The 12,272-nt window shown below is 36.2% G+C and overlaps 1 protein-coding gene across 2 annotated transcripts in view; it reads right to left on the reverse strand.

Moving 5' to 3' along the window:
* Positions 1–3,477: 3,477 nt before the first annotated feature.
* Fbxo3 (F-box protein 3) overlaps positions 3,478–12,272 on the reverse strand; it is a 31,721-nt gene continuing 22,926 nt past the window's right edge. The window contains exons 9-11 of one of the 2 annotated variants that reach the window (XM_076847030.2): positions 11,328–11,443; positions 9,362–9,552; positions 3,478–4,646 (exon numbers count right to left, since the gene is read on the reverse strand). In XM_076847030.2, coding sequence (XP_076703145.1) covers positions 4,473–4,646; positions 9,362–9,552; positions 11,328–11,443 — 481 coding nt within the window. In that variant the 3' untranslated portion in view covers positions 3,478–4,472. Of the gene's footprint in view, positions 4,647–4,676; positions 8,310–9,361; positions 9,553–11,327; positions 11,444–12,272 lie in introns of those variants that run through there. The other variant, XM_076847031.2, reaches the window with a different exon arrangement.

The raw sequence follows: 12,272 nt of genomic DNA on the forward strand, positions 1-12,272 counted from the left end.
TGGTATCTCTTAATTCTTGGATGTTCTGTTTGTGGTTTCTTACCATCTTCACTGTGAGGTCAACTTATTCAAGAATCTATATTTTGTCTTCATTGTCTGAGATTCTGTCTTCCAAGTGGTCTAGTCTGTTGGTGATGCTATCTATTGAGTTTTTTAATTGGCTTACTGTTTCTTTTATTTCAAGGATTTGTTTTTTTTCAGTATCTCTCTTGAAGTAATCTCTTGCAACTTGTATTTGTTGTCTTTTCTCTTTGTTGGTGGGATCGATGCTCAGCTGAATTTGTTCTCTTATCGATTTGGTGAAGGCACGCCCCCTCCCACTGTCTTGACAATGTCACAGTGATGATAAGTGCTGGCAAAGCCTCACTGGTGGGAAACCGAAACCATGAGACCCTTTTTTATGTAAATTTGACTTTTCATTTTCATGCTCATATTCCTGACAGGAAGCATGAGTATGCTTAATGCCAGGCCAAATTGAATTTCTGATAGCTAGAACATAACAGGAAGTTCATGCCTTGAAAGCTGTTTTACTACTTCTCAGCATATCGAGGACAGAAGGTTTTTTTCTACTATCTCAAGCACATTGAGGACAAAACTGATAATAAACAACAGTCATCCTCCAAAAGGTCATGAGAACTTTAGGCACCACCTTAATAATTATATCAACTAAGAACCCAAGCCCGTATCTCTGGCTCCTTATAAAGCCTAATTATTATGCTTATTGCACAAACCCACCATTATTTGATTAAGGGAAAGTCATGTTATACACTTAGGAAAGTTAAGGCAAATAAAGATACATTCCCCCCTTTTCTATAAATCCTCTTTTACCTCACATAGGGACTTATGATGAGCATAGTTAATATTGGCGGTTAGTGGACTGATGTTTGGAACTTGCCTTTCAGTGAAAGAGATTACAAAGGTATAAGAAATAGTGCACCTTCTCCTGCCCTGCACCCTCATCTCCGTTTATGGAGACCCTACCTAGCCTTTAAAAAAAAACACACACACACACACAAAAACAGATAAAACTCCTTCTCCCTGTGAGCCTTCAAAGCATTCCTTTAAAAATGGTGTCTTACTGCTTTGATTAATAATTATTTGTCTCCTGTGTTACAGAGAAATGTTATAGATAAATCTGCCAGGAGAGCTAATGTTTTATCTTGCACTTAAAATCGTTTTCCCCTTACTTCAAGAATCTCCATCCATTATAATTTTCCCTTTTTATTAACTACAGGATTTGTTTTATTCTTTCCTAAAATGGTGATCAGGATATATTGGTATAGCTTTTAAGAAATGTTTTAAAGTAGATTAATGTATTGAGTTCACCTTAGCTCCTTAATACGTGGAAGTGGGAAAGCAGGGAATGGTGGGGATGGGGTTGTGGCTTTGTGGTAGAACACTTGCCTAACACACATAAGGTGCTGAGTTCGATCCTCAGCAACACATAAAAATGAAATAAAGATATTGTGTCCACCTACAACTAAAAAATAAATATTAAAAACAAAGAAAGTAGGGAATGTGAGGGAGCAGTGTGTGATGATTGAATAAATATATTAAGATGATAAAAAAAAAAGAAATAGTGCACCTTGACAAGAAACAAACTCTTTGAGAAAGGGATCAACCCAGCCTAATTCCCTCTTAAGATTGGGAACCATCTCGCCACAAAGGTTATGAAAAGTTAATTTGGGTTTTATTATAAATTACTGCGTTTTCTAAACTTGCTTGGAATGCCTGTCCATGCCTTGAACTCACCCATGCCTGGTTTTCCCTGACCAGATAACAACCCTCTCTGCAACTCTAGTGGTGCCTCATAAATTTTTATTTTGGGATCTAAATTTACTCCCTAAGTGCTGGACTATTAAACCTACTACCTGCCTTTGTGTTATGCTTGTCAAAATCCTATTTAAGTTCTCAAGACACCTCCCTCTTTTTGCAGCTTTCTGTGCTATAAGCTGCACTCCTAGAGAGCTGCAGGGCTGTCTTCTATTCCCATGGGTTTTGGGAGAGACAGCCCTGGACACAAGCTTGCTTTGATTTAAATTGAAGTTGGTGGTCTTTTCTTTATGTTGTGCTTTAACAAAAGCAGCTCAACCAATTTTGAGAATAAATGTGGGAATTAATTAAAGTAGCTTTAAAGACACATTTTTAGAATGTTAGAAATATTATTTTATTTAGAGTCTTAAGTTTAGAATTCTTAAGTTTTTAGCTGTATGGGTCCTTAAGATGCTGTAAGCATAGTTTATAGACTTTAGGATATTTTAAGTATAAGATTCAAAGGGACTTCTTTAGATGGGATCTTAGTACAGGTGTACTTTAAAGGTTAACGATAGGTTGGGAGACTTAAATTATGTAGTTTGGCATCTGTTAATAAGAAAATAGTACATCTTGGGGAAATTGAAAAATGCAAATTAGTGACATATTTTATTAATGATTTTGTACCCATAAAATTGATAAGGAAATGTCACATCCTGGAAAAATGTAAACTGATGACACATTTTTCTATACCCATAATGATTGTTAAGGAAATGTCACATCTTGGGAAAATCTGGAAATTGTAAAATCAATGATGTATTCTGAATCCATAATGAGAAAAATTGTAATAAAAGATGACCCAGGGAAAGCTACATGAGAGCTCTCTCTCTGGAACAATCAAAGGAACAATCCTTTGCGCTGACACCACTCATCCTTCAGGACTCCCTGAACCCTGCTGGGGAAGGACCCTGGCAATCATGATGAACTTCTCTCCCTGGTCTTCAATCCAGGTCATTAGAAGTTTCTCTATACCAAATAGAAACCTGTCTTGAATTTTTGCTAGTCTTGTTGGCTTCAGTGAAGCAGATCCTTAAACAGCTTCCATCACTTTGTTCTTGTTCTTCAAGATGGTAGTGATGGTGGGATGGCTGACTGGTGAGCAATAACCATTACTGATTTCCCACCTCCATAGTCCTCAATAACTTTTCATTTGCAGGTCAATCACTTGACATAGATAGCGCCTCTTAATGGCAGTATTAGTGGATTCTGTTCGCTTAGAGGCCATGGTGAACAAAACAACATGAGATTAAATCAAGCACGAGAGAGAGCGCTATATTCAAGAGATGCGGTAAACACAAGATATATGAGGCTGCAGACCATTGTATATGTGGTCCGTTGTTGACTGAAACAGCATTGTGAAAAAAAAGCAGGACAAATGACTGGCTGTATTTTATGTTTTGTTATGAGTCAACAGAGAAGGGGAAGTTTTTCTTCATGGTCCCTGATTACAGCTGCTTAGCCTGAACACTACTCTCTCTTTCTACTATTTTCTTTACAAAAGAACCCTTCCTGGGGAAAATGGAAGGTGGAGCACAAGAGGACACAAAGCTAGGAGATGACTCTGCTATACTCTGGCTGCAGGCCAATGAGTGTCAATGCCACCTTCCATCTTAAGAGTAAAGGCTTATTAACTTTAACTTATGGGAAATAGGCAATTACACAAAATACAGGATTGCAACCAAACTTTGTTTTTAAAAGATGAGTTTTTGACACTTAAGGATTTCATTCCAAACTCTCAATTATATAATTACAAAAAAAAAAAATCCATGTTTCAGGAAAACATCCTTAATCCTAACATAAAATTCATGTCACTTATCACAAAGTTAGACGGTCAAGTGTATAAATGAAAAACTAAACAGAAGCAGTATTTACAAATTTAGACAACATGAGACATTGTGAAGAAACTTGTGGTAATAACACACTACATACTTTCACACACTACATTTCCAAGTGATACCTTTGTAAATAATGAGATAAACATCAGAGTGTGAGGACTTTAACTTAAATTCAAAGTCATCATGTTGAGGACTTTAAATTCAAGGTTGTAATTATGAAAGCTTTAAATTCAAGGTCTTAGTGACAAAGACTTTAAATTCAAGGACAGATTGTCTAAGAAAGGACAAACCATTAGCATTCAAGTTATTTAGTCAATTAGTTCCCCGTGAGTACAAAATATTAGGAATCACTAAATGAATTAGTCTAATTACAAATTTTTTTTCATTTCTAAATATTTCACAACTGTAAGAAGTCTTTTCACAGAATCATTCAGTCACATAGTTTCTCTCTATCCTTGAGTAGGTATTTCTGCTACATTTTAAATCCTTATTTCAAAACAATTCCCTCTCCATTTCTATATTTTTTTGTAAGTAGAAAATATTTTAAAACAGAGAACTATCTGTTCCTTAGCTAGAAATGGGAACTGCCTGTTCCTTTACTGACTCCTGGAAAAGAAAATTCCCAATTCCTCTTCTACCTCAAAACCACAAAGCAAACCAAAACAATCCAATTCCTAATGTAGTGTCGCCCAGGACCCAGGGCCTGGAACAATATTTCATGCTAGTTTCCTGCTATATGCCAAGCACAATTTAGTTATTTTACATTATTGAGAATTCTATTTAACAGACTAGAGTCATCCAGTGCTTCCGCCAGCAGAAGGCGGGCTAAAAAAGGCGGGAGCAGCGGCGCCTGCGAATGGGAACGTCAAAGACTCTCCTCCTCCTCTCCTCCTCTTCGTCTTCATCTGATTCATCCATGTCGGCTGACTCATCATCATCTTCTTCTTCCTCCTCCTCCTCCTCTTCTTCCATCTCTTCATATTCATCAGGACCCATTTCCTTGAAAGAGAAAACAATCTTTTGATAAGATTATTGTCCATTAGTTTTTTATAGTAATTTAATGCAAATTCTCATTTATCTAGAATCCATACATGGCCCAAATGAGTTTTGACAGACTATAAGAGTGTAATTTTCATAATGCACAAGCTGATGCAGACTAAAATATATATTGTTATGATGGTAGACATATTTCACTAAGACAATACTTCCTCCCACACAGTAGTTATAATTCATACAATATAGCAAGTAGACTACTAACAGTCCAAGATAAAGTTTTACTGAACTTCTCCTACTAATGTACTACATAACAATTCTTGGTTTCTCTATATACTTACAGAAAAGAGGATGTGAAAATATCAGGTATGACCTCTACTGGTAACTTTAATGCACTGTCAGAAAGAGGTCTCAAAAGATTTTTATTGAGCTCCTTCCAAAAAGACACATCATTTTAATTCAAACATCGGTAGCCTCTAACTTTAAAAAGTTCTTTATTTTTTTAGTGACTTAAAACAACAACAGTCATATATTATCTCTCCTGGTTTCTGCAGGTTGGGTATCTGGGAAGTACTCAATGAGGTTGTTCGAGTACTTGTGATGTCACAATCAGATGGTGGCTGGAACTGGTGTCACCTCAAGGGTTTCTTCACTCATATGTCTGGTACTAGGTTGGGGTAATCCAAGTCTCCAGACTGAAACAGCTGGGGCTCCTGGTACCACCTTCTCTCTAAGTGGTGTCTCTACACGTCTCTCCAGCACGGCGGCTTCATGGTAACTAGACTTCTTGTGTGGTGGCTCAGGGCAGCAAAGGCACGTGTTCCAGGAGAGCGAGAACTAGGCTGAAGGCGTATTGCCCTTTTCTAACTTAGCTTCAGAAGTCAGTGTCACTTGCCAATTCACTAGAAGTGTACCTCTAAGATGGATCCACACTGTGGGGAAAGGGCAGCCTCTGCTCTAACAGTCACTTGTTGGAGGCTCTAGAACAGGACAGGAGTGATGATGAATGTGCACTATCTAAACATCTCTTGGAAATTTCAGTTTTGCTCAAGCAATACCTCTAAGCAAGCCTTGACTTACTCCTGACTGCCAATTTTCTCTCTGTCTGATATAACAACTCTTAAATGTTGATATATCAGACAGAATTCTAGTTGGTAATCTGAGAACTGGAAACTTCGGGCATGATGTCAGTGAAAGTCCTTCCACTCTTGTTTTTAAAAGGGCTCTTATGGCACTCTATGATCCAGCACCCCCACCCTCTGACCTCACCTCACCCGCTCTGCTCCCTTCCTCGTTCATGAAGCTCCAGCTGCACTGGCCTCCTTGGTTCACACACCGGCCACACAACTGCGTCAGAACCTCCACACCTGCTGCTCCTTGGCTGAACACTCTTCTTGCACATATCCACCCGGCGCCCTCTGCTCCTTTCATGTCTCAGCTTATGTGTCACCAAGGCCTTTCCTGACACATCTTTACATCAGAGCCCAACAGGACACTCCTTATCCCCTGACTGTTCTCCATGGCACTCGTTACTACTTGACAGGAGCACACAGTGTTTGTTACAGCTTTTCTTCTAATTAGAATGTAAATTTCAAGGCAAGGATTTTGGTTGTATTGTTGACTACAGTACTCAAATATTTGTTGAATGAGAAAATGAATTAATGTAGGAGAAAGGATTTGGGTCACTTAGAATTTTATTTTCATACTAACAATAACAATCCGAAAGGATACACAGATGTGACGTATAAGATATCCCATTATTATTATTTTTTAATCTAAGGAATGACGACTTTAAAATTCAGTAAGTCCCAAAGGCAAGAAGGGGAAGACTTTGAAAATACTAGAACATGAGCTCCAGGTAGTATGATTATTAATTACGATAATGAAGAAAACAGAAAAACTTAAGAGAGATTCATGTGGCTAAAGAGGGAGATGCTCAAATGAAAGTGCTTGTGCATCAACAGCAGATAGAAAGAGGAATACAGCGACAGAAATGAGAAGCAGGAGCTTCTACAACACCCTCCGACAAGCACAATAAATGAACAACCTGCCTGCAAGGAAAGACAAAGACTGACCAACAGCATTTTTTAAAATGGCAGAGTATAAAGAAAAAGGAAATGTTAAGCCTTCTAATTAATCAGACTGGTAGAGGACAAAAGAAAGGAGCAAAACAATTGAATTTACATATCAAGAAAACTAATATAGAAACCAAAGGTTGACAAATACAACCTCCATTGCCTTTTTTATGTCAGTTAGAATTATGTCCAGAATTCTCATTTCTCTTTACTGATTTCTCATCCTTGAGAAGAAACATTTTCCATAAGGCAGGTCAAGATTTAATATATTTATTTGTGCTTAAGAAGAAACTAAAACTCTAAGTAAATAAATATATGGTTGAGAGGGTTGAGCATGTAATGGGTTTGTTTATTGTAATTTTAAAAGGAACTGCTAAGTAAATATTGTTAAACTTCTCAGTTTTAGCTTCTAATATAATTATCAATGTTACCCATGTAAGCAAGAGTTCTTTGGAGCCCTTACTGAATTTAAGCGTCTAAGAGGGTCATGAAACTGAAACGTTGGAGAATGACTGTCCTTAAGTAGAGAGCACTTTACACTTGCCCCATCGAATACTGAAGAAAACAATCCTCAAAAGGATTAAGATGACCCAACAGTAGCTTAGCTGCCAAACAAGCTTTAGTGCTCTTTAAACTTTAGGACAAAGTATGTTATGGAGATGAAGAAGGAAATTTCATAATAATAAAAGAATCACTTCATTAAAAAGACACAACGATCCTAAGCACATTTGTACACAATTATAAAGCTTCCAAATACATGAGGCAAGTCTGACAGAACAGAAAAGAGAAATAGACAAAAACTGTAATCTTAGTTGGAAATTTCAACAATCATCTCTTCAGTAGTTGACAGAACAAAGGTCCCCCTCCCCCCAAGGCAATAAATATACAGATATTTGAAAAACACTGTTAACCAGTTTGACCTGTATATATTAATATTCCCCTCAATGTCAGAATATACATTCTTTCCAAATACACAAGGATTATTTACCAACATATGTAAATTCTTCACATAAGATTGGGCCATAAAACATTTACAAGTATTGAAAATACAGAGGAAGTTTTCTAACCACAATGAAATTAGAAAACAATAACCAAAAGACAACTGAAAAGTTCCCAAATGTTTAGAAATCAACACACTGGTAAAAAAAAGTCACAGGTCAAAATTAAGTTACAAGGAAATTGGGTCTATTTTGAACTAATGTTAACAAAAACACACCAAAATTTATGAAATACAGCTAAAACAGTGCTTAGAATTTAAAATCAATAAACTTCTACTTTAAAAAGCTAGAAGAACAAATTAAACCCAAAGTAGAAAAAGAAAGATAACTATAGAAATCAATAAAATAGAAAAATGAATAGAGAAAAATCAGTGAAACCAAAAGTTGTTCCTTTAATCAACAAAAATGATAATAATCATGTGATGAACAAAAGAGTAGCTATAAAATACCAATATTAAAAACAAAAGAGGACATATGACTACAATTCTTGTAGCCATTAAAAGGATATCAAGGGAATATTGTGAACAACTTTACGCCAATAAATTCAACATTTAGATGAAATGGACAAATTCCTTGAAAGGCACAAATTACCAAAACTGAAACAAGAAGAAATAGAAAATATGAATATTAAAGAAATTAAACTTATATTTTAAATTTTTCCCACAAAGAAAACTCCAGTCCCATATAGCTTCACAGATGAATATCAACCATTTAAGAATAAGATAGACCAATCTCAGACAGACACTGGGCTAGTGAAAAAATGGAAGTCTGTCACAGGAAGTGGCAAATTTCTAGTACTGGAAATACAATTTCTAGTATTCCTCCATCTGGAAGAAAATTAAAATTTCACTTCCAAATCCAGACTGTAGTTTCTTTTCACCATAAAACAAATATCAATGCCTAAGGGCTCATCATCATCCTTTTCTTTCGGAATAGGAGTTGAGACTGTCATCTCAGGGTCAGGTTAATATCACATCCGTCTTTCCAGACTTATTTCAGACCCACCCATCAGGACCAGTCCAGGAGATGGGAGCATTATCTGAACATTCAGTCCTACACTTCATAATTTTCCTTTTATCATTTTATAGTCCATAAAATTGGTTACTTTATGCCTGTTATAAGGTAACCCTAAACATGAGGTTTTAAAAATATACGTGGTTAACTTGAGAAATGGTCCCAGAAAGAAACTGTTAAAAATACAAATCTACCCATTTACCCTCTTTATCATAATTGCTACAGAATATTTGTTTATTTTACTACACAGGGAATTTTAGCAAAAAAAATTGTAAAAAAATCAACTTCCCAGTCTTCATAAAATAAAGTCAATCTAACCAGTCTAGCGTGGTACTTCTCATTTTCTAAGATATCTAGACCACAGAACTGTTTCTGGAAATAGTGGAAAAGAAGATGACTCTTTAGAACAGGTTAACAGTAGTTTCTCTGGCTGAAGAGTAGTGAGTTTAGTTTATCTGCTGTTCATCTCCCCTAACATATTCACATGCCCAAGATACTTCCATATTTCCTCCGAATGTCCAGGGTTCTGTAGAAACTTACTAACAAATTGCTTGTCTGCCTAACCAAAGATCCTCTGTAGAGTTAATTTTACAAAGTCATATACATCAACACTAGAGGGGAAAATTTAACTTACCAGTCGGGCTATTGACACCCTGAATGTTGGACATGCCATATGGAATCGGGGAATGGCAACATTAAAGATCTTGTCTTTAAAGTAAAGAAAATGGAAGGTATAATATCCTTCCATATATCCTGATGTCGTAGAGAATGTGGTACAGCTGGTGTACTCATACACCCGACCTGGGCTGATGATAGGGAATTCACCTGCAGAGAAAACAGTAAAAATACACCGAAGTAGAAAACTTAGCTCCCCATTACAGTAAATAAGGTCTGTTCTCTAAGACACTATGTAAATTATGTGAAAGTAAGCGCACAATTTGGGGGTGGGGAATAACTTGACACACAACAAAATGTTAACAATGAGGGAATTGTAAGCAAATATTTTATTCCTCTTGACATTTTTTCCTATATTCCCCAAATTCTCTACAATGTAGCAGATGGGGAATATAGCCTAAATCACAACAAAATGAAAAAAGGCACATAAATTCAAAGTGTTTTAAGGCATCAAAAACGAAATATTTAAGACATGAGTAATAAGCCAGGTGTGATGATTATAGGTCCACACCTACCATCCTAGCTACTCAGGAGGCTGAGACAGGGGAATCTAAGTTCTAGGCCAGCCTCTGTAACTTTGTGGGACCCTGTCTCAAAGTTATGAACAAAAAGAACAGGAGATGTAGCTCAGTGCTAAAGCATCCCTGGGTTCAATTCCTAGGACCAAAACAAACATGAGTAATGAAAAAGTGTCCCAGATAGTAGCTCAAACAGGGATAAGGGTAATCTGTTTAACAGCAGCAAGAGAATAAAACATAAGGTTGAGAACTGTCATCCTAAGTATTCAGAACAGACAAAATGTCAAAGTGGGAGTCCTTACACCAATAGACCAAATTAAAAAAAAAGAAGAAGAAGAATGGCTTAATAAACTTCCTTAGCACTAGATTCAGTCAAAGAAAAATTCACTGTATAAACACGAAGAGGTGGGTACAGTGGCAGATACCTGTAATCCCAGCAATTCAGGAGGCTGGGGCAGAAGGCCATAAGTTTGAAACCAGCCTTGCCAACTTATCAAGACTGTCTCACAAAATAAATAAATAAATAAGAAAGAAAGAAAGAAAGAGGGCAGGAGGTGTAACTCAGTGGTAGAGTGCCCCTGGATTCAATCCTCATTATTGCAAAAGATAAACAAAACAAATGGAGAATATTTATTCACGGCAATGAATTAGAAAACATTAAACTGAATGCTATGTACATGCAGGACTAATAATAAGAGTATACAGCTTAGATGCTATTTTCCTAAAGCACATACTGAATCCTAAATATTCTGATAGTTCAGAAACTTAGAATAATCATAATTTTTAATTTTTTTTTAATTTATTTATTTAGTGGTGCTAGGAATTAAACCCTGAGCCTTGGACATACTAGGCAGGCACTCTACCACTGAGCTACATCTTTATTCCCCCCATCATAATTTTTAAAAAAGTTGAATGTCAATGGTAAGCAGAACTAAAGTGAAGGAAATTCAAATAATTAAAACATCTGTGCTATTAATTTCAACATCTCCCTCCAAACTTCAAAAAGATTACCAACATGAAATCTATTTTCTCTGTTTATGCTATCTTAACTCACAAAATATAATAATGAATAATCAGTTTTTAAAAAAAGAACAATGAAAGCAAGAATATTAACCCCAAATGAGCCTCAGGAAGAGAAATCAATGCCTGAACAATGGAGTTTGGTATAATTTTAGAAAAGTTAACTTTGTGTGTGTGTGTGTGTGTGTGTGTGTGTGTGTGTGTGTGTTTTGCTAGGGATTGAACCCAGGACCTCACACCTGCTGGGCAAGCACTACACCACTGAGCTACACCCCTAGCCTTAGAAAAGTTAACTGACAACAACATCTATACAACACATTTATGGAGGCAAAGTCTAAAATTCCTTTGAATAAACTGATGTGTAAACCTAAAACTTCAGTTACATACCAACTACTCCAGGTCCTTGAACTTCTTCTACATCACCCTTGGCATTTGTTATTCTCCAATAGCGACTGTCCAACTGGCATGCTTTCTCAGGAAGTGCATCCTTTGACATTTCAATCCTGGAGAAAAATGATAAAAGATACAAATCTGAAATTTGTGTGTTTTCTTTTGTTTAAGAGCTACAGTATTAAGAGTTAATACATGAAAGAAAATTTCCAAAGGAAACTAGAAACCCAAACAAAAGTCAAATATTATCTAAGTTTTTTCTAAGTTTCTCTAAGTTCTCAGAGATATTGGCTTAAACAGTTGTTCCCCCACAAGAAATGCTTTCACTCAATTTGTGCACTTAACTTTCAGTGAGGATCAACCTTACAAAGGGCAACATAAATATAAAGAAATACAATGGTAAGAAGACTCTCTTGCTGTTCAAATAAAGATCTATTCAGCAAATGCTTTCTAGAGTATATTGCCATTAAAAAATATCCAAAGAAGTGATGGTATTTCTTTCCCAGTTTTGTTTCGTTTCCATCAGCTTCTAAAAAGCTCAAAGCAAAATGTCAACAGTTACCAGAATTAAACTTCACTTCTGTTTCTCCATATTATCATCTCCCTCTTTCTCTAGGAATCTGCTATCTTTTATTTTCACTTTGAGTGCCCTATAAGTACATATTTTAAGGATCTCAATTAAATAAAACAAAAACCACCTATACCTATATTTGGACATTTCAAAGGCTACATGTAATACCAAAATCCCAGGATGCTTTCTCATGGGTATATATTATTAAAATACCTGAAGTATGTATAGAAGCCCTTTTTTTTTTGGCAGGGACAGGATGGGGAGGCAGCCTGGGGATTGAATTGAACTCAGGGGTGCTTAACCATTGAGCCACATCCCCAGTCATTTTTAAATTTTTTTTATTTTGAGAAAGGGTCTCACTAAGTTGCTTA

The sequence above is a fragment of the Callospermophilus lateralis genome, chromosome 2, assembly GCF_048772815.1.
Source record: "Callospermophilus lateralis isolate mCalLat2 chromosome 2, mCalLat2.hap1, whole genome shotgun sequence".
NCBI classification, from domain to species: Eukaryota; Metazoa; Chordata; class Mammalia; order Rodentia; family Sciuridae; genus Callospermophilus; species Callospermophilus lateralis.